Below are 24,172 nucleotides of genomic sequence, written 5' to 3' on the forward strand. Positions count from 1 at the left end.
TAAAGGATGTCTTTTTTGCCCCAACACTTCGTGTTTAGGGTCCGATTTGCGCGAGGTGTAGAAGGTGGGGTCGTACTAAACCAAATAAGGTAAAGCCGACGACCGAAGGACCCGTAACAATAAAACATTCCTTTACTTGTTATTTAGGGGTTCATTTCAGGGAACATTTGCCAAGAGGATCGTTTTGTTTCCAATACTTGTTAAGGGTAGGGTTTCACACGCCAGTACTTGTTAAGGGGTACATTTTCAGAATATGGAAATTACGTGTTTAGGGTGCTTTTCGAGACCCCATGGTCGCGCATGGTATCCACTCGTGAATGGAAGTCCCCCCCCCCCCGGGTGTCAAGTCCGATGCAGTATAAAAATTGATTGCATATCGCGGTCGATGCGATTCTTATATCAACGATATCATCCCCAAGAGTCTATCAAGTTATGAGTTTATGTGCATTTTTAGCAAAATTGACATTTGTAATACGAGATTATTCTAATTTTAGAGTGCTGTAACATCCGAATTGCATGGCATTCCTGCTACGTACGTTTTGAATTCATCGGACATTTCGATTTCTGGATGCATGTTATATCAGTTAAAGCGGTGTACGTCTGAATCATATTGATTGTCATTTGTATTAACTTTATGATAACGTTGATATACAAAAACAGAATTCATCAGGTTCTTTATCATTACACCAATGGTATGAACTTATGCACATATAGGCCTACGTCTTTTGCTTGATAGAACACTGATACCCCCCCTCCATTAGAGCGAGAACAATATTGTGCTCTTTCATTAATATTGATTTCGATAAGGAGATCGGGAAGCGCACGCCATTAATAGGAATTTACATTATTTGTATACCACTTACAAGTGAAGCACAAAACATGTATCTAAACGCTACGGAACAAATAGAAAGAGAGAATGAATTTCACCAAAAATTAAAGTAGTAGCACAGTTCACAGTAGGCTGTAAACGATAGGGGGCTTCACATGCGGCGGGAAAGGCTATTTACCCCCCCCCCGGAAAAAAAAAAAAAATTGAATTTCTCTCTTGAATCTGCTTGTTTAGTACTTTCTGTTAGATTGTTCCTGAGTTGGATCTAGTGGGGGGGCAAGGGGCCCGCCCCTCCCTCTATTGGCGGAGCAAAAAAAACAGTGAAAGAAAGAAAAAAAGGAAAAGAGAGGAGGAAAAAATAGGAGGAGGACAACGATTGAATAAATAAGATGAGGGGAAAACAATTAAAAAGAATTCTTTCATGTCATTAAATAAAATTTTCGCTCATGCTTCGCGCTCGCATTGCCTTTTAGGTGATTTACACATATGGAACTTAAAATATCAAATTTTTAAGTCAATATACATAACATATTTTAACTCGGAAATCGAACTTTCATTTTTAAAAAGTGTTCTGAAAAAAATTATTGTCTGAATATTAACATTTTCTGCTCCCGCTGCGCGCTCACAAAATTTGATTTGTCAGGTACCTATTATTTTCCTGTATTCCATTTTAGTTATCAAAATATCCCTATTCATGTCAGATTGTGAAAACATATTAGCTAGCGCTGCACGCTCGCATTTTGATTGGTGAGTTATGAAAATTTCAATATTTATTATATTACAAACTAATTAAAATCTCCATTTTATGACAGTTTATCAACAATTTTCGGCTGGCGATTTGCGCGCACATTGATTTTTGAAAATATATCAACTCATGCATCTTATTCATAATTATAGAAGTGCTATAATATTGACAGATTTCGCGCTCTGATTAGGCTTATTAGATTAATAAATTAATTTAATGATAAATTGTCCCTTTTTCAGAATGGAATATCAAAAAGTTTCATCTCGCGATTTGATAAGAAGAGAAATAGGAAGACAGTCATAATTTTCATATGATGGAATATTGTTCTTAGAATTTTCCGGCCCTATGTCAAAACTCAAAGTAATAATAATGAATCATATATGTTCCTTTTTAAATGTGATCCATATCCACTCACAATTCTCCTACAAATCTCAAATTTTCCGCTTGCGCTTCGCGCTCGCATCGATTACTTAGTTATGTATGTACCTTTTTCATGATTACAAAAATTGCTTAGAACTTCCATTCTTCAGGTAGAAAAGTAAATATTTTCAGCTCACGCTTCGCGCTCGCATTATCTAATTGTTGAAATATGTAACGTTTTAATTTACAGATAATTACGAGCAGCCGTTAACAGATTCCTTTTTTTATCAGAACGATCAATGCGTACTAAATTCATTCATCTCGTTTAGGATCAGAAGCATTGCCAGAATGCTATTTTAGGACAAAATACATGAAATAAAAAAATCAAAGAAGCGGGCGCTTCGCGCTTGCACTATTTAGATTAGGCTTGTGAGATTATTTTACATTTATTTTTACATTTGATTTAAAGAATAAAGCTTAAAAGTGACAATATTTGGTTTACATATTATAAAGCGCCTTCTTATATTCCAATTTTACCTTAAACGTATTTTATTTTCAAACGAAGTCTATGAAAAAGGTGCAGTTAGGCTTTCATTTTGATGCCAAATATTCTCATAATTGGGATTAGTTGCAAACACGGTTTTCGAATAGAAGGCACATCGGGGAACATCAAAGTAACAAGACAGTCACCAGCGCTGACAAAGTGATAATCTCCCCGTGACATACCCCTCTATACCAATCAAGAGGTCATCTTTCTATTGAAATCCGCCACCACTCAGACCACCTCTATATGTTCGAGAATATAGGGTAATCTCCGCAATCAAGAATGGGGTAATTTAAATCTACCTTGACAATGGGGTAAGCCGTTAAATACAGCTTGCAATGCACTGGCCCATGTCATTTTCAACGTCCGGCTTTCGGGGAATTACAATTAGCATCAAATGGGTAGTTCTCTTGTTCTCGTTTTGTCCCCATACTAGAACCTTGATTTTGTTTCTTTTCGTAATGTGCATTTTGATATGGTTTCTAATATATTTGTCAACATTTCGACATTTAATGTAGTTTAATGCTTGCCTTTATAAAGAGCAATATTACATAAAACCTGCTTGGCGAAGCAGATTATAACACAACGTTCGAATGATATTTTATCAACACATTTTTAATTAAGCATGTAAATTCCCTCTTTATAGGCATGATAGGTCTACTCTTAATGTAAACATTCGAGTTATATTTATTGCCTACCATCTCTCTGTGCATTTTAATCCCGGGGGGGGGGGCACTTACATTGACGAGTGGATACCATGCGCGACCAAAAAAACACGTAAAAAGGATGTCTTTTTCACGATAGGGCACTTTACGTACGTAACGTGATAAGGGTGTCAAAAACACAAAAATAATGTAAAAAGGGTATCTATTTCGCAAGGAAAAATTACGTGTTTAGGGTCGAATTTGCGGGGATAACAAAACAAAGATAGAATGTTTTATAAAGGATGTCTTTTTTGCCCCAACACTTCGTGTTTAGGGTCCGATTTGCGCGAGGTGTAGATCGAAGGTGGGGTCGTTCTAAACCGAATAAGGTCAAGCCGACGACCGAAGGACCCGTAACAATAAAACATTCCTTTACTTGTTTAGGGGTTCATTTCAGGGAACATTTGCCAAGAGTATCGTTTTGTTTCCAATACTTGTAAAGGGTAGGGTTTCAAACGCCAATACTTGTTAAGGGGTGCATTTTCAGAAAATGGAAATTACGTGTTTAGGGTGCTTTTCGAGACCCCATGGTCGCGCATGGTATCCACTCGTGAATGGAAGTGCCCCCCCCCCGGGATTTTAATAACCAAATATATTTTGAAAAGGGGTGTTTACCAGGCTTAAGTGAAGGTTCTCATTTGGGTATGAACGACATATTCTCATTAAAATACATGTTGTGAGTTTCAAAGGGGGCACACTTGTGTAAAATGGCATATTTACATTAACAAAATTGATAATGGCTCTCAAAGGGGGGCCGGCACACGGGCCGGATCCCCCCCCCCCTGGATTCACTACATAACTGTACCCTCCATGTGCAGAATATAGACCCCCGTATAGACCCACTACTTCTTTTAGTAGAGGTCACAAAATAGACCACAATACTTTTGAGAGCCCAACTATTGTTCAAAATAAATACGGCGCTTATTGGATTGTATTGTGTTACTCCGGCAGGATCCACACCAGCATGCACTCCATCCTTGTTGATCTAGTATGCTAAATACCTCGGTCACATTTGTTCTAAGGCAAGTCGAAAACAGTCATTTTAACAGTTTTTGTACCAGCTAAATATAGGAAATTTGAACAAAATGAATAAAGCGGTTGTTTTCGACTCGCTGTATGGCCGCCGTAAAGCAAATATGACCGAGGTATTACCATTCCTGTACGTTGATTTATTTTGGTGCGCATTTGAATATGCAAGCTATACAGAATGCAGCTATACAATTAAGAGGTGAGGTACAAAGTTGGAAGGGAAACTAGGCCAAAGAGGCTTTCGTGTTACGTCGGTAAATTATGTTTACCTTAGACACTGGGAATCTAATTTGCAATAATTTGACAGACACACATTGCAGATTAATTCAGATATTTGATAGGAAGAAGAAATCAACGGCAATATACACGTATTGTTCAAGTCAAACGTGAAGGTTAAAAGAAAATAGGTATAGAAAGTTTTATAAAAATTCAAAGGAAGAAATGAAGTTGGATAAAAAAAAGGAACCATCAGTATTAAGTTGACAAAATTGAATATTGTATGTAGAACAGGAAAATTGAAAGAAATAATTAAGTCCCCTCCCCCCGAGCGGACTGGTTTGAAGGGGTGGGGTCACCATGCATAAAATTATGGTACTTGTGGAGGCCTCAGCCCCAGATCCCCTTCGGTTCTGTGGCTCCTGGATGGTAATCAAGAACACTAGGTCACAGAGCACTCTAGATCACAGGGGAAATTTATATAAGAGAATAAAGACGGATCACAGGTAAAAAGATAGAGTATAGAATTTCTTGTCCAGTGTCATGTCGGAGTCACTTCAATGTGTTAAGTTTCATTTTAATTCACGCGATATTTTTCATCGGTCATTCAAAGTTTAGAATGGGATTAATAGAAGACGCTTAATTCCTTTATAAACACTCAACTCTATTCATGGTCAAGACTACCTCAACTTTGATAATTTCAATATTTATTTTTAAGTGCTTTTGATTTCGTTCGAAGGTAAAGATTTTTGTAATGGTCTTAAAAAGTAACGAAAGTACTTTTTGTTCTGAATTTCGGGTAATGAAATTCAAGAATTGTGCATGTAAGCTACAATTACCGATATGACAGCTTGAGCATCCAATTTATTTTTTAAAGTTCGAATTAATGATATTTTATTCGTTTGTTTTGCACGGCATCTGTATTATGTGCGAATATATAGGTTTCTAGAATTCCAATGTTTAAACAAATGCAGTGGCGTACCTCGGATTTTCCACAATGGGGGGGGGCAAAATCGCCTTAAAAGAGTCCTCAACAGGATATAAAGGACATTTCACAACTAAAACAAATTGACAAGCAAAAAAAAAGGTCTTCAACTTCTCGTCGGGGGGGGGGGGGGGGCAGGGATAGGTCCGTTGCATGGGTTGTGACTCGTCAGGGGGAGGGGGGGAGTCTGCCCCCTGTAGGTACGCTAGTGAACATATATATAAGAGGGCTAAATTAAACATAGGCCTATGTTAAGCTCAAATTTGAATTTCAACGCTGCCCTTAGTTTTCAACCTTTTTTCCAGAAAAAAAAACGGTTGCATTTTATGTATTTATTGTTATTTTTTGTCACGGTAGCGTTTCAATGTATATCTTTAAATGCCATCATTTTTGGACCAAGGTATGATTTATATTGTATCTTTTGCGTGGGTTTTTGCATTTCGTTTACAAAGATGTTAAGGACAATTCCATATTTTTCCTCTTCACCCGACAATGCTGACTGTGTGGGCTCAGTGTGATGAAAAAAAATCTTACCCTCGCCTGAACACTTACTTTCAGAAATTCAATATGTTAACGGTATGTTCTTCAAAATAAAACAACATGCTCGTGCTATTAAGGGCTAAAGCTTAATTGTTCTATTAAAGAAATGAAATCTAAATCTAATTGAAATTTGTCATATACTGAAACCCGAAACGAAAAATTCTCCCAAAACATGTGAAAGCGTAACTTTTGAAAATATATACCCCACTGGACTACGCACACCGATACAAGGACACAACAATATTCAGATCAGTGACTAGAGATCGGGCGTTTAATAGTTTGCCTAAAATGCCGATATCGTGGACATAGAGGGCGCTCATGCAGAAACATCTTATCGGAGAGACAACTGGGTGGTGTCAAAAGAAAAGATCAAAGCGCACGCTTCCGTTTTCGCTGCAAAAGGGAACGGTGGCGTCTTGAATGGCAAGAGCACTGACCCGTAGGAAAGAAAAATGGACAATGGAACGTTGAGCGGGATCGCCGTGGAATATAAAGGTAAAGACGCACGCACACCTTTGACAAGCCGCCTTATGTACATTTATATTCATTGTATGTTGCCCTGTATACTGTTCGTCTAAAACCGATAACCTGGGGTTATTGTAATTGTGTCCCTTTTTATCAATAAATTGTGATTTATATTAAAAAATAATGTTTTTTCCAAATTGGTTTTTAATCATTTAATTTGTCTTACATGTATCTAGGAACGTCACTGCACAAGACTGGCATAATAAATCACTATGATGTAGGCAACTTAAATTGCAATCATATAAATTTTATATCAGGACTACGATTACAGTGTTAGATAATTTAGAATTACAAATTACTATCAGTATTGTTTTAGCACTGTCATTCTCATTATTACTATCATCACCCATCATCTTCTTCCTCCTTATAAATTCTAACATCAACATGACCATCTTATTCTTTAAGATGAATTCTACTTACTGCGGCTTTCCTTCCTTCTCTGGCAAGAGTTTCATAGAAGGTAGGGTGAAACCTTGCCTCCAGTTTAACATCGCTTAGTGACGGTGCTGAGCATATCATCACTGCAACCTCTTTTGATATACCTGGTCCGCAGCAAGGATATCCAATAAAACCAACACTCATATTGATCTGAAAGTACATTGTAAAGCCATACATCACAATTATATTTCCTATTGGATTGCATTATGTGATATTGAGATTGCCCCATTGAATAATTTAAAATTGTGTATTCTGCAAAAGTATAAAATTATAGTATAGTGGTATCTACAATTTTGTGTACAGTTAATGAAGCCTATTTCAATATGTCTATCCTGTATTCATCTCAAATGAAAAAAATAATTTCAAAGACTTGTACTCAAATATAAGCACGATCTGTTACACATTAATGACAAATTAAAACATTGTAATAACCAGGTTGATAGTAGGCCTATTAGAGATACTCAGCAGACAATGCTCTCATGTCTCTCTCTTGTTTTAATAAATTGATTGTCATTGGGTTCAGAATTATTGTTTTCATTCAAAATGAAAAATTATATTTCATTTCCAATAGCAATTTTAAGTTTTAAACTAGAATTTTAATTCGTCATGAGGACGAATTAGGTGATCCGTCTCTGATTTTCAGGATCATGAATACAATCACCATTTTTATTGAGAACAATACGATGCTCATATTGGAAACTAAACTTTTATTACGAAAAGAACATGTTGAATACTCTTGAAAAGAGGGAAATGAGAAAACGTGAAATACACGTACATGTAGGTGTAGGCGATACACATTGTACATGTTATAGGCCTATTAAAAACGATTTTAACCTACTTTATTGTGCGATATTTAAACTAATATAAATTGTAATGGTGATTAAGGAACACTTGTGAAATGTTGAAAAGAAAAAAAAAATTGATGTTCACTTTTGGGTTCGAACCGTGGACCCTAAGGATGCAAGTCTGATGCCTTAACCATTGAGCTGCACTGTATCCCATAGACTTTCTACACAAGCAAATTAAGAGGATCTCAAATCCAATTTTGCAAGTGAAATACGGGCATGATCCCAGCATCTGATCGGAAAACGAAGACCACACTTGCGATAGCTTACGATCTCAGCTACAACATACTCCAAGCTCAGAGAAAACCGACAAATATAAATTTGAGATACATGTATGGCTTGCGAAATAGAGGAATGTAAAATCCAGTTTTGAGAAAAAGTCATTTCCCATAGAGAGATTGCACACAAAATGAGCGAAAATGACATTTCTCTATAACTTGCCATTTTTCAGGATGATCCATTCCTTTAAAATGGTCGCGAATGGTATCCACTCGTGAATGGAAGTGCCCCCCCCCCCCCGGGATTCCCCCAACATGGTCTAAGTTCATTGACCCTTAATGACCTTTGACCTTGGTCATGTGACCTGAAACTCAGGCAATATATTCAGTAATACTCGATTACCCTTATGTGGATGTTTCATGAATTAGGTCCATATACTTTTTTTAAAGGTATATTTCAAAAACCTAACATTGGTCAAGATTTCAATGTTGACGACGTCACCGCTAGCAGAAAAGCAGTGCCTCAAGTACAAAGTACATGGCTATAGTCTCCCTCTGCTATGCAGGCTAGACAAAAATAGGAAAAATATAACTATATGGCGCATCTCCCAAAAATGTCCCTCTGAAAAAGGGCTGATTTTATTTTAAAATGTGGTAGTATTCTCAATCAAATGTAGAGGAGTAGAAAGTTTATTTCATAATCTAACTTCTATGAAAATTTCACTGGTCTCACTTCAGTGGTTTTGAATACACACCCTGTTACATAAAAGTGGTGCATTTCAGCCCATTCCAAGTTTGCAAGACTGCTGTATTTCTGCATTAGCATGATAACCCTCATTTTACCATCCAGGATCTGAGCAGGGAAATTTATGTGATCTATCAGGACTCATTATTTAACCTGGTCATGATCAGAAGGGTAAAAACCATCAAAAATGAAGTCTTGGTTTTTATTTTCATGATCATTGCATCAACTTGATAGAAGGGCAAACCACGAGTGTATCATACTTTGCAAAAGCGAACATTACTTGTAGAAATATTTTTTTTTTCATTCAAAAAGGTCCGGTGAATTAACTTTAGCCCATAATAAAAAGGAATGACATCAAGAATGCAATATTTTAAAATTGAGCATCAATTAAACATACATAACTTGTTGTCTCTATCATTGTGCATATTCCTTTATCACACTTGAAATGAATTGTTACTGTCAAATACTGTTTTTGCCCTTCCGAACATGCGCGATGTTATGATTTGGTGAGCTTGGTTAGATCTCGGAGAATGATCAAAGGGGTTGACATGCTAGGCAGTGCAGAATATAAGAAGTGGTAGCAGTGCTGCATGTATGCAAACTTGGAATGGGCTGAAAAGGACCACCCTTATACACAATGTTTACAAACTATCAATGCCTAAGTATTGAAAAGCTTGTTTTCAAACAGGCAAAGAATATTTCAAAGAATATACCATGTGAAAACTTGAAACCTCAAATTTAAGGTAAAAATATGTCATAAACACATGGCTGAATGCAGAGATTTTTCACTAGGGGGGGGGGGGGGGGGGGGGGGGGCAGCAAGCGTAAACCTAAAACAAAAAAATGAAAAGCTTGGGAGTAAAACGACCAAGCTTGCATTGGGGCGTTTTACATTTAGTCAAGTGAAATTGAAGGATTTTGTGCGTACTTTTGGTGAATTTTGTGAACATTTTCAGTAAAAAATGTAAGTTTTCAAAATTTGTGTGGGGGGGGGGAACTACAACCCTCCTGCGTACAGCCGTGCATGGAGGCATAATCATTACATACGGCTGGAAAGAGTATCTTCCTACAAATAATTTGATAGCACATTTATGTGGTATGTCTTCACATGAAGATAATTCTTTGCAGTGATGTAAATTTTGATTTGCACCAAAAGGCATGACTGCAATGAATGAATCCAGATTTTTATGATGCCATAATCCTACATGAGTTAGTAAACATATTTGTACATCCCTTGTCAATACAGTTAAATTGAGAACTGATGATAAACAGTGTTTAAAAGATGAACAATTATAATGTAAATTATTTGAATTTGAATTTAATGCAACCCTTGTAGGATTATGACATCACTGACATCTGGATTCATTCATTGCAGTCATGCTTTACTTTGGCACAAATAAAAATTTACATCACTGCGAAGAATCCAAGCATTAACACATACCCCATAGATATGGTATCAAATTATTTGGAAGAACATACTCTTTCATGCCACTTTTAATAATTACATGTTTGTGATGTATTTTTCTGTAAATTGGGGATTCAAGATGTTAAGTTTTTATTGAAATCACCCAGTATAATAATAATATAACATGCTAAGATGGACAATATTTCAGTCCCATTCAAGATTCCAATATGTATGTACATGTATTACTGATATCAATAAATGTAAAACAAACTGAAAGATGGATGTTTGAATGTTTTAGGATTTTTGTTTTTATGTAAGTCCATTTCAAGACTAATAAGATTTTTCTGATGAGTTTTAGCTATAACTCCTGAAGGAGTGCTCCTGTATTGAAAAAATAGAAACATGCATGATATCAGGGTACTTTTCCTTTGTATCCAACTTACCGCCTTTGAATATATCTCAGTGGATGCATAACCAGCTATAGTGTGTGTGTCTTTAACATCAATGGACAGAGATGATACTGAATTCCGAAGCATGGCATTGGTATCTTCATCCTGACTCTCAAAAGCTACATCAACCAAGAAATTCATCTCCTTCCAATCTTGGCTTTGGGTGTACTGTTGTAACAGACATTTTGTGATATACTTGGCAATCATTTTGTCCTGTGACACAGTGAAGTACAGGAGATACCTAAACTCTTTCTTCCTAGGGATCACTACTTCCTCAATCAGCCTCTTAAATTCATTGCGATCTGAATCATAGAGAGAAGCAAGATAGACTGCAGCCATGTACTCCTGGAATAGTTTATGAGGAAAGAAGAATGTTGACTGCAGGAACGGTCTGCTCTTATCATGAATGGATGAGAGCTTATTCTCCTGTGACAACACCCCTACTTTGCATGCTGTTTTCACAGAGTCTGAGTACTGTTCAAGATCTTCTTCATTGAAAATAAGGTTGTTCGATAGCAGTCCAGTAAATGCCAATTTGGCAACTGGTTCCAAGAGTTTTTCAATTTTAGAGCGATGGGTATTAAATGATGGACTCCTTAGATCTTGGATCTCTTTCTGGACATAACACACCTTTAGGAATTCAAACACTTCACAGAATATTTCAGAGAATGTTTGAAAAGCCTTCAACTCTTCTTTCTTGTTGTCATCAAGTTCTCTCCACATGTGACAGAGCATAGAAATGTAGATAGGATATGGTGCCATATTCTCTGATATGATATCATTGCTTTCAAACAATTGGATGAATTCATCTGCTGTAGCCTCAGTGTCTTTGAAGTAATTGCAAATGTAAACCTTTGCATTCTCTCTGCTAAAGCCTTCGACATGGATGAATGTGTATTGATTTCTTAAACTACTGCTCTCTCTTATTTCTCTGGCCTTCCATGGACGGCTTGTCACCATCACAGGGCAAGTACGAAGTTCATCTGAGCGAAGAATATCTTCAACTGTGATATCACCTCTCTCCAAAGAACGAACATTTAGTTCAGTGTTAGTTCTTGTGTGCATAGATATACTTGCTGGACTTGTTTCTGATCCAACTTTGAACTCTGACTGAGCACCTTCTGAACCTTGCTTGGTTTCAGAGTGCTGTACAACCTTGCCACTAAACTCATCTAATCCATCACAGGCAATGAATACCTTATCTGGATTTGAACGGATGTACTCGGTGATCTGACAGGCTGTTGCTGGGTTGTCCTTTGAGAGATAAGACTTAACAATCTGACCAATTGTGTATCGCTTGGCTTCACGCAGAGGGATAATGAGTACCCACACAAACTTTGACAGATCTGGACTATCGTTTATCCAGTCCCATGCAATCTTAGCCAAGAATGTGGTCTTTCCAGCCCCTGCCTCTCCTTGGATCATGATCCGTTTGGGGAACACTCCATTGATTCTGAGATTAAAGAGATCCTTGTACTCAAGTTGACTCCTTTTACTTCGTTTTTCTTCTTCCAAGAAAAGGCTTGTGTACATATCTTTGAATGGCACAATAGAATCAGGATCTAGTGGATCAGCTCTTATCATACAGAAATCAGTCCTGTACTTGTCTTGGAGCTCATCTTTACATCTCTTAATCAGGTCAGGGGTAAGTGGTTTGGTCTCTGATACTGGAATTGTCGCAGGTGCACCTAGAAAAAAGGTCACATCTTTTAACTTTAAAGTCACATAAAACAATTATAGACACATTTCTATATTAAGCACAAGGTTCTATCGTTAAAAATTAATTTCATTCTCTTAAACTTTTCAATAGAAAATGTACTGTATGCTTCAAAGCATAAATTGATGTTCATGGAAATTCAGCGACAATCATCACCCTTTTTTAAATTTGGTGCTGATATCGCAAAACAACACATTAACATGAGCCTGTAAACAATACATGTATTTCAATTTCTTATCAAAATCACAAAGTGACCTCAGGAAATTTTAAGCAGTGTTTTCTCCATAGCATTTTCAGACCAGTTTTTATTGAGATTTGACCCAAAACAAGACCGTGCCTCCTGAAAATGTTATTTGAGTGGCTGTGGCCCTAAATATAGGCCATACAAGAGCGTGTCTGAGTGCATTTTAGTAATTTACTATTTTGTAACAAATTTGGGTAATTTTTTTAGTTAATGCGTCTCATGCATACTTTTGTATATAAAATCAATGCCAGATTTGATCTTTTGGGGAAAATTGTACACTTTTTATCAATTTATGTCATTTACTAGGCCAACAGGACATGTGACCTTGAAACTTAAACAGATCATTGTCGTAGATCATAGTTGTAAATGTGTCAAATGTGATCCACAACAACTCAAGCTTTGCCCCGGTCAAATCGGAGCCCATCCCCCCACCCCCTTTAATAGCATGAAAAGCTGTGAGAGATCACCAGATGTCCATATAGACATGTACATAAAAATTATGTATTTCTTTGTTTTTCGGCTTTTGGTTTCTTGTGTTTGTTTTTTTTTGGAAATCGTGGGTGATATTATTTCAGTCATAAATTAAAAAAAAATCATGGTCAACTTATGTCAGTTTATTTGTATAATGCATGCATTTTCAATCGGGCACGGTCCTATGGGACCAAAATCGTTTTCAGCTTGGCAGCATCTCAATTTAGGAGTGATTTTGATGAAACATCACCATTTATAATCTACCTCTATAAAGAAGCAAGTATTATTGTCAATACTTGATTAATAAAATAAATAAATGTGAACCCGGTCAAGCAGGTCAATGAAATAGTGCCACTAGTTGAAAAGGTACGCATTATTTTGTTTTAAGAATAACCAATTTGAATGATTTATTGAAGGCAGCCATCTTAACTTCCTTCTTACCCTTACCTGTTGACTTTGTTAATAGATTTCCAGTAATCAGTTTCTGAGACAGTGACACTAGACCACTCTTTTGTAAAGCCTCTGCAAGATGAGCCCTGATGTTTGTGTCTGGAAGCTGTTTATCCCTCCATCTTGTGAATACTGTCATAATTGCATCGCAGTTATCTCGGGTACGCTCCTTGATGTTATCAAGGGTTACAATGGAGATATTCAGGTTAATGCCAACTTTCTTGTAGTAACTTGGGCCGATCTCTGTTGACAACATCAAAAATTCTCTCTCACTGATGGTACTGTAAAATGAATGAAAAATAGCAAGAGAGCTTATATGATTGTAAAGCATTATTCAGCACCAAGTATGAAAATGATGACCTATTCCAAATACTGTCCAGTTTACTTCACTTGGAGGTAAACTGTCAGGCAGCATTTGCAAAGACTCTCTAGTCAAATATACAAAAACAGTTGAAATAATTTTCTTTCTGAGGGTGTTGATAGCATGGGCAGGGGGACGAGTCCCCATCCCTTAATTTTCTAATTATTATTTATCAACTTTATGGAAGAAATTGTTTCATCCCCTCTAAAGTGACACAAAAGTCTAACAAAATCCCTTCTAAAAATGTTTATAATAATCACATTAATTTAACTAATGGCAATACATGTATACATACAACACCTGGCCAAAGGTCAGAAAAAAATTTTCATCATTCATCACTATCTTCACAGTTTATCAAAACAAATGGGAAACAAAGAGGGCCTACATGGCAGGATTAATAGACTAGAACATGTGGAAGAGAATTTTTGGTACGGTGCTTCATAAACTGTTAACCAAAGTAGCAGCACATCTGAAAACTAATATTCTATAATACTTATAGAGTGTGTCTTTGATTGTTTTATAGTAAATGACCTTTTCCAGAGAAAAACACTGATTTTTTCTATCAAAAATACACAAAACCCTTATTTCTTTATCTTAATATTCCAGAGTATGATGTCCGATGATCAAGATAGGTGTATATTTTCTTAATCCAATATTTTCTAGCAGACTAAAGACAGAGAGATCTTTAAAGATACAAACGATCTGGTCACATCCCCAATTTGTAAACAAACTAAGTATTGATTTGTTTACATACTGTGGTAATGCTGACATGTCTACTGCTCCTGTTGAAGTTGATGCTCTTGAAGTTGTTGCAGTTGTTTGTCTGACATCTTTAGCATTTAAAAGAAAGAAATACAAGACATAAAGATGGCAATATATCAAAAAGGGGCTGGGCCAGGATTTTACAATACACTTTCCAGATGAATATTAGACAAGCAAAAAGCAACAAAAAAAAAAAAGAAAAAAGGTCCTCACTTTCAAAATGGAGGAGAGGCACACCTTGGGTAAAAAATGCATAATTATTTTACATTAAAATTTGGATTATGACATGTTATACATGACATCATTGGCTACCAGACCATGCCAGATGATGTGACTATGGAGAATACCCCTTCCTTACAAGAAAAAAATTATATTATCAATTGTGGATGTTGAGTTACAAACCTTTAAACTGTCATACCCAGAAAGGGAGAGAGTTATGAATGACATCAAGCCACAAAAAGAATGTTAAAGTTGATGTCAATCAATACTAAGATCACATAACACCTCCTTCAAGTGCCTCCTCCTCCTTCAAAGAGGAGAGTGGTAGAAGCCCGAGTGTGACAATGATGCAGTATGGTATAGAGAATGTGAGTTGAGAGGCAAATATGACCATAAACCAAGAATTCAGGATGACATATTATCAACTTTGAAGAGGACAGTTGTTATGAAATTAATCTTGTTTTTTGGTTGATGGTATTTTACTCTTGAACATCATGCCAAAAATACTTTCATAGTTGAGATAAATGTTGTATTTTTGCACTTGTCATGTGTCACTCACGTTTTGGATGTCGTGTCACTCACGGTATATAGGAGGGCACCATTTTCCATAGAGGTTTGATTGATTTTGGCTATATATGTGTTACATAGGTACACTATTTACGTACATGTATGGGTACTCACAGTACTCCTGGACAACTACTTGGGCATGAATCCAATCATAAGTGATAATGGTCAGAAACCCACGTCCAAAATTTGTAGTGTCACTCACACACCATTTTTTTTAATCATAAGATCTACTAAACAAATTGTAAAATTTATATCAAACTGGGAGTGGCCCATGCCAGTCCTACATTGTATATAATATAAAAGTCATGATTGATTCATAACCTTATAAGTATAACGCTATGAGCCCTTAACGCTCTCTGATTGCTGTGTCACTCACGTTTGAAAACAGGAGTGGATCCAGCTTTCGTCAATATGGGGGGGGGGGGGGCAAAAAATATTTTCATCAACATTTTACTCGTATCTGCTTTTTTTTGTTCGTTTTTTCAGGGGGAAGTCCTAACTAAAGATTGAAGGTTTAAGTATAATATTTTATGTTAGTTTTTAACAAGATAAGTTATCTCGTGTGGTCTTAATGTATAATGTAAGCGCGAAGACCTGAAGAGATGTTATAATCATGAAAAAAAAATTAGTATCCAACTAAATAATGCAAGCAAGTCAAAATTTTATTACAGGAATGTGAAAAGGGACTCAATAAGGACTGTTTTAGTAATTAATGCAGAGGATACAAGTATCACCAATTAAATCATGAGAGTGCGAAACACAAGCTAAAATTTTTTATATTCCAACCTGAATAGCTGTGTCTCTCAAACAATTAAATACGAGCGCGAAGCATGAGCTTATTTTTTATATACTGACATTATAAAGGAGCATTTCACCAAATTTTTGTAAGAATTTCCAATCAGGATATGTAACTCACAAATCAAACAATGTGAGCGCGCAACGCGAGGTGAAGATGTTGATATATTTGTGTAAATGTAACAAAATAATGAAAGTTTGATGTGTGAGCTAAAATATTGTTTGCAATTGAGTTCAGAACCGGATATAATATGTGCCATTTAATCCTCTTGAATGGGATTCATTACTCAGGCATAGCGAGCGCAAAGCGCGATTGAACATTTTTATATAATTATAAAGTCTATTTTCCAATTCTTCCCCTCAAATTTTTCTTGTTTCTTTTCGGGGTCGGGCCGGCCGTTACGAGGCTGTAAATTACACATCATGGGTATGATAACTCTTTCTTACTTTTCTTTCTGCTTTTCATAGTTTCTATCAAGTTAAAGATTACACTTTTCTTGGCAGGTTGTCAAAAATAGGGGGGGCTGGGGCTGGCTCGGCCCCCTCCTGGATCCGCGCCTGGAAAATGACCAATTGTAATAGCATTGAAAATCCTTATGAATGTGCGTCATTCAAGAAGGCATTTTATACACATTTTGCAAGCAAACCAATTACCATACTGATCCACATACGTAAAATACCTTTTATTTTTAAAACAAAAAGACATGAACAAATTTAATTAACCAATTGATGTATATTCATGTTGTGTATTAGATATTATCATTATCTTACCTGTTGTTTTCTGGATTAGATTCCCAGCTAGAAGTTCTTTGGACAATCCCCCTAAGTCACTCTTTTCTAATCCTTCTGCAAGAAGAGCTCTGATGTCTTCATCTGGATGTTGTTCATCTCTCCACCGTGTGAACATTGTCATCAATGCATCCTTGTAATTCGATGAATGTTGGACAATGATATGATCAAGTTCAGCAGATGAGATTCCCAAATGTATCCCTAAATCTGAATAGTACCTCGGTGGAATGAGCTGGGCCAATCTCAAAAATTCTTCTTCGGTGACGGAACTGAAAAAAATAATATGTTGCAAGAGAGGAATGACAGACAGACAACATGCAGACGCCATTCGTATCCTTTTCTAGTCTCGCTTTCACCTCTAGTCGATGAGACAAAAAACAGCCCATTAAATCCACACCCCATGTTTGTCAGCAGAATGTTCATGTAAATATAGTCAACAATGAAAACAAATACTGGCATTCACTACAACATAAAAATAATAATGATGATGATAATAACGGTATATTTACCCATGATACAGAGATGCCAAGTTCAAAGACCAGCTATGCGTGAGATTTTCTGTGAATCTGAGTGAGATCACAGACATTGTGTACAATGTATATGGAGATAGGCTGTGATAGTTGCGTGAGACAGAGATTTGAGGAGATGAACAAGAGTCCAAAATGCATGAGTCTCACGCATAATGCGTGAGACTTGGTAGCTCTGATGATAGTCACTTCAGTTCCGAAAACTGTTCTCTCAGCGAGCACTGCTTATTATTATTACCTGTATAAGCTAGACTACATACCTATTCAAGTGCACAAGGCCTTTTGAGGAATTAATTCCTACATATCCATTTACCTCACCTGGGTCGAGTGCAGGAAATTACACCATGGCTGGGATTTGAACCCACGACCCTCTGTTTCAAAGTCTGGAGACTAATCCACTGGGCCATGATGCTTCACATAAGAGAAATATGTATTCTCTAAGACTATGACAATAAAACTGTACTTTCCTTTGCCAGAATATAGCATTTACAATGCTAGTCCCACATGTAGACCTTGATGTTCATAAGGTTCCATGACGTTGTCTCTGGTAAAATTGTTCCAAGTTTGGGATTCAGTAAGAGTTTTTTTTTCTTTCTCTTCAATTTGAATCTTTTTTGGGTTTTGAAAGTAGGTCCAGAGTTTGGTCGGTCCCTGACCACTGTCGATCTGGTAAGTTAAATCTGGATCCATGCAGTTTGGAATTAATGTGTATTATTATAATATTACATTATAGTGTAAGAATATGGTGATGTACTTTCTTCTTACGCTCTAGCTCTCTGCGTTCTTTTTACCTCAACTCATCCTTACCTTCTATCTTTCTTTTCCATTTCCATTCTCATTCAATAGGTCTACCCACACAAATTCTGGAAGAAATAAGAGGAGAGTGTATTAAAATACTTGTGCTGTTATGTATATTACACAAGACCGAGCAGTAGACCTACAGACACATTTTTGCTAATACGAATTACATACTAATTTAAAAATAATCAACGCTACTGTAGATATTTCCTTATATAAAATCATTCAGAATTCAGAAGAATTTTTTGATGAGTACTTTAAATTGATTCAAGGTAGATACCTCTTTTATTATTCTGTTCAGAGAATTCCAGAATTTGGGTCCTGTGAAAAATATAGTTTTGCTCGAAATTACTAAGTGATAGTCATTTGACTGTCTGGTATTATATGAATGCAAGGTATTATTTCTCATAAATTTCTTTTGTAGGTCATTAAGTACACTATTTCTATCTAGCTGATAAATGAATTGGAATAACTGTAAACGTTCAAAATCAATGACTTTAAGGATACGTTTCGGACGAAACAATCCATATATCTAAAGGGCACATTACATATTATCCTAGTACTTTTTTCGGAAGGCCATGCGTTTTGAGTTGGGCCCATTTCCGTTACAACTCAAATTTTCTTCGAAAATCGCACCATTTTATACAATTGTATTTTTTTCTTAAGTTTGACATCCTTTAAAAGTATATATATTCTGAAAGGAAATTGTCTGAGGAATTCAAAAATGCAACCAGAAAAGGCATAGGGTAATGTCATAAAAAGTTAAAGGTCAAAATATGTGGAAAACTGAAAAAAAACATACTTCCCAATAAATCTGAGAATCGGATAAACTTTACACCCTATAGGGAAATAACATGCATATTTCAATTCTTTAGAGTGAGACCTTTCAAGTGATATATAACTTGTTGGGGATAACTCTACCAAAATAAATGGGCGCAATCATCTTTTAAGACCAAATTTCACATCACAATTTTTGCGGGTAAATATGTATCGATGCTTGATTTACCCCTAAAACATTAATTAGTATTGCCTTTAGTTGCATAAATACACTTGCAAACACTAACCAGTATATTATAATATATTTACTGTGGTTATTATGAATTAAAAATTATTTCATTTGACTCAAATTGTGGGATTTGTCACCTCTTGGCTCAAAGACCGGTGGACCACAGGTTGACAACTGAGAGTCAGGTTTAACATATAAATATAGGAAAAATGTGAATGCACAATGAAAAGTTCTCATTACTGCTTAAGCTTATTTAAAATTAGTGTCAACAAAAACAACTGACAAGTTATAAATAAATCCAGACACCTGGCAAAAATACTTTGTTATTTTAGAGTATTTTATTTTAAATATACCCTCTTGCTCAACATTCTGCAGGACATGGTCTCTTGGTACTGGGTCAATTGAATGTCAATGCACAGAACATATTTCTATGGGTACATTTGCCTCTGTTTAATCTTTGTACCAGTTTCATTCTCAAGTAGTTTTTTGTTTATTTTTTTTATAATTTGGAAAAATATTCTCTGAACACTTTTGTGCCAGCCAAATATGTGTCATTTACTGATTTATAGAAGCAGTGTGATGTAACATTAAGAAAAAAGTAAATAGAATCAGATGAGGACTTTATTGCAACAAACAAGTTTTCATTAATTAAAATTGCATAAAAGGTGTATTTGTATCTATTATGTTACCAGAGTAATCTGAAGATTCTGACACAAAGTTATCACTATCAGTCTACGCTCTCAATATTGAAACCATGAGGTCATAATTATTAAAACAATAAATTGATTTATCTCTAAAGCATTTAATTAGTTTGTGCTTTTCTTTCTGAAATTTATGCAGCTTCTAAATTTTATTCAAGGTGTAACCCACAACTGTATTTTATCTCTCCTTATTTCCTATACATCAGACAGTCACAATTTCAATCATGTTAATTTCATGTTTTACATCAATTAATTAAACTAATTAGCTTAATTAGGTACCCTTTAAACTTAAAAGTTCAAATTTGACCCACTTATGACTGAAGAATAAGCTAGTGAGCTCCAAAACTATTACATATTTTAGGTACTGTGATGTTACACATTTAGTTTCTTAATGAAGTGAAAATTTATGCTCCCCTCGTCATGCTCCCCTCGTCTACCACCATGCAAAAATGGCCAATCGATGTTACATAACTGCTAATTATTGGTAAACGAAGTAATCTCAAGTATTTCTTTTTCTTTTAAGTAATTGGTATAATGATTCCCTTTAATATGATACCAAATATACCCATGTAGCACATGTATTTCAAGTTTTATACCATTAATTATTTCTGTGCTTGTCGTGCAAATGTAACGATACCACCTATTTGCGGGCCCAACTTAAAACGCGTGGCCGGAAGTAGAAATACTTTGTTGAGTCTTGTTTGAGAGGCATTTCCCCATGCAAGAATCTGATAATTAAGATACGGTAAAATTAATGCACAATACAACATGGATAGCGCCTGTGCTGGAAGAACCTTTTTAAGTTTCTTGACGACACTGATTTTCTTGCAACAGTTTACAAACATTGTTGATATGAAAAAGATTTAAAAACAATTCGATTGTTTGATCTGGATTTGTCATTAAAACTAATGAACTTTTAACTTAAAAATTCTTCATACATGTAGTAAGCCAGCAACTTATTCAATACACTATCGCCTACATGTATGTTTAGAAAATTAGAAGGAAAAAAAATCTTTCTAAGAATAACCAGAGCTTGGAATTTATTGGATCCTACTCTAAAGAACAAAATATCTGTAGAAAGTTTCAGAGCAGCACTCTGACCCACATGAAAGCAGCACGCTGGCGATTCACAGTTTACATCCCTACCGGTAACTTAAGAAAGTTATTAGCTGAGACCAGTAGTACAGGCGCTGATCAGAAAATTGGGAAAGCAGAACTTCCCTGATCCTGTGTTCATTTGTTTTTATTTCCTCCTTTTCCTTACCCGTCTTTTCTTCCTTTTTTTATTTCCTTCATTCTTTCTTTTGTAAAACTTTTTTCTCCCCCTCTCTTCCTTTCCTTTTCTTTTAATTCTTTCTCCCATTATGTTTTCATTCCCTCCTCACTTCCCTCTCTTTCCTCCTTTCTTTCATTCTTTATTTTATTTTCCCTTCTAATTCTTTCCCTTATTCTTTCTCTCCCTCCCTCCCTTAATTCATCCCTTCCCTCATCCCTTACTGTTTTCTTTCTTTCTTTCAAAGAATGGAGGAAACGTTTTTCTTTCCTTCATTCTTTCTTTCCTCCTCCTTTTTCTTTCTCTCCTTATTTTGTCTTTCACACATGTATTCTTCTTCCATTCCTTTCTTTCTGTAATCAATTCAAAGAATGACAGAAACATTTTTCTCTCTTTTATTCTTTTTTTTATCCTTTTATTTAACTTTTATTATTATTTTTTTTTAATTTTTTCTTCATTTTCCCCTTATTTTTTTATTTCTTCTCAATTCATCTCTTTTCTTTCATCTTTTCTTTCTCTCCTTCATTCTTTCATACACCCTCCCTTCCAATTCTTTATAAATTTCACAGGTGTAACACTATGTGTAGCCTTCTTTGTTGATCTTTTTTGTTGATTGTCCCGTATTTCATTTTGTGAAATCTGGTCACCCTGGGGAAGACCCTTTAACTTAGGTTTAACTTAAGGCTACAAAACAAAGGTGCCACAAAGGTTGGCAATTACAAATTACAGCAACTGATGGAAAAAGAACATGTAGATCATCTCACCTGCATCATAACCTGCAGCTGTAGTATTATCTGATCATTCTTCCCAGGCCCAGTCGTAGGCCAACAACCTGACGTGATTCGTGAACTTGACGAACGATGTCCAATTCAGAACTCGATTATTAGATCCAGTCATGCCAGTAGATCTTGTTGTTTAAGTTAACGACTGATTCTGAACACTTGATCAACATCTCAGCATTTGGATGTCTCCATGATGATGATAACAATGACCACCAGTGAACATGGTGAACTGTCAGAGTTCGGAATAGATGAGGAAGAAGAGTTTGTAGAGTACGCAGCCAATTACCAAAATGGCGAAGAGCGATGTCGTCACTATCTGCGCTGCGTCACGGGGAATCCCCGAAAAAACTGTTTCCTAATCGCCATACAGATGGCGCTATTTCCAATGACCGGAGTTGTGTGATATATTCCAGTCATGTACTTGTAGACATCAATCATGTCACCTCTCCTTCGCCTATGAGCAAGACTCGGTAATTTTAGTTTCATGAGACGTAGACATCAATCATGTCACCTCTCCTTCGCCTATGAGCAAGACTCGGTAATTTTAGTTTCATGAGACGTTCCATATAAGACAGATTTCTGAAACCTGGAATCATTTTTGTGGCTCGCCTCTGTACACTTTCTAACTTTCTTTGTTCATGGTGACCATGCAGCTTGTCCATACTCTAATAGGGGTCTGATAAGACCTTTAAACAAATATGACATTGTAACTGCATCCAGATGAACAAAAGATCTTCTAATGATTCCTAGGACTCTGTTTCCCTTTAATGCTGCTTGTGACACTTGGTCTTTAAAAGACAGCTTTGAGTCAATTAATATCCCTAGGTCTTTTTCATGAAAAAGACCTAGGGATATTAATTGACCTAGGGATATTAATTGACTCAAAGCTGTCTATTAAAGACCAAGTGTCACAAGCAGCATTAAAGGGAGCTTGTACCTCCTTCAGAGTAATTAGATTAGACTCTCCTTTCATGTAATACTGGGTCTGCCTTTCTGTACTGTTTTTTCCTAGCTTTAAGACGGTGCATTTATCCGGATGGAATCGTAGCTGCCATTTTTTAGCCCATTCTTCTAAAAGGGAGATATCTTTTTGGAGTTGTTTGACACCGACAGCACTATCAGAACGTACATACATCTTTGTATCATCCGCAAACATTACAATATTAGACTTAACAACACTTGGCAGATCATTTACAAAAACCAAAAAGAGGGTCGGACCCAACACACTACCTTGCGGTACGCCGCTCAGTACTTCTCCCCTAGATGACGATTTTCCACCAACAACTACATTATGGAGTTTACCACAGATACCGAAGGATTTCAACTTAAGAAGGAGACGCCGATGAGGCACCGTGTCAAACGCTTTCATGAGGTCCATGTATATGGCATCAATTGTACCACCCTCATCTAGTACCTGTGTCCACTCATCAAGCACCTCCAAAAGATTAGTGACAGTTGATCTACCATCAACAAAGCCATGTTGACACATAGAAATTAAATCATTCTCTACCAAATATACACACAATTTATCACGGATTAACTTCTCCATAACTTTACAAACAACGCTAGTTGACTCACTGGTCTATAGTTTTTACAATCAGCCTTACTACCTTTCTTGAAAATAGGTGAAATATTAGCAGACTTCCAATCCAAGGGTAACAAACCACAATTCATACTCTTGTTAAACAGTAAGGACAACGGCAGCGCCAATACATCAGCCTGGGGCCCGTTGCAGAAAGAGTTGCGTTTAAACGCAAGTCAAAAAATCAATCGCAAGTCCCAAATGCGCGCTGTTGATTGGTTGAAATTAAGTTGCGCGTGATTTTTAGAGTTGCGATTGATTGCAACTCTTTCTGCAACGGGCCCCAGTTCTCTCAATGGAAAAGGATGAAGACCATCAGGTCCTGGAGATTTATTAGTCTTCAAATTTGACAACAACTTAAAAACATCACCTGAAGTTATTTCAACATCACCAAGAGGGGAATCATAATGCATTTCCTGTGAGAGGGGAGGAATATCATGAACATTCTCCTTTGTGAAAACAGACGAAAAAAGGCCTGCAAAATCTCTGCCTTGTCCTGGTCAGAAGAGGTAACACGATCCATCCTCCTTTGTAAGGTTTGCTACATTTTT

The 24,172-nt window shown here is 36.3% G+C and overlaps 1 protein-coding gene across 4 annotated transcripts in view; it reads right to left on the minus strand.

Moving 5' to 3' along the window:
- The window catches only part of LOC121416774 (NACHT, LRR and PYD domains-containing protein 12-like), a 42,337-nt gene extending 19,965 nt beyond the window's left edge, over positions 1 to 22,372 (minus strand). For 3 of the 4 annotated variants that reach the window (XM_041610246.1, XM_041610247.1, XM_041610245.1), the window contains exons 1-7: positions 22,022 to 22,372; positions 18,287 to 18,342; positions 16,935 to 17,221; positions 14,575 to 14,650; positions 13,457 to 13,740; positions 10,572 to 12,265; positions 6,898 to 7,065 (exon numbers count right to left, since the gene is read on the minus strand). In XM_041610246.1, coding sequence (XP_041466180.1) covers positions 6,898 to 7,065; positions 10,572 to 12,265; positions 13,457 to 13,740; positions 14,575 to 14,650; positions 16,935 to 17,221; positions 18,287 to 18,318 — 2,541 coding nt within the window. In that variant the 5' untranslated portion in view covers positions 18,319 to 18,342; positions 22,022 to 22,372. The remainder of the gene's footprint in view (positions 1 to 6,897; positions 7,066 to 10,571; positions 12,266 to 13,456; positions 13,741 to 14,574; positions 14,651 to 16,934; positions 17,222 to 18,286; positions 18,343 to 22,021) is intronic. The other variant, XM_041610249.1, reaches the window with a different exon arrangement.
- Positions 22,373 to 24,172: the final 1,800 nt, after the last annotated feature.

The sequence above is a fragment of the Lytechinus variegatus genome, chromosome 6 (genome assembly GCF_018143015.1).
Source record: "Lytechinus variegatus isolate NC3 chromosome 6, Lvar_3.0, whole genome shotgun sequence".
Taxonomy (NCBI): Eukaryota; Metazoa; Echinodermata; class Echinoidea; order Temnopleuroida; family Toxopneustidae; genus Lytechinus; species Lytechinus variegatus.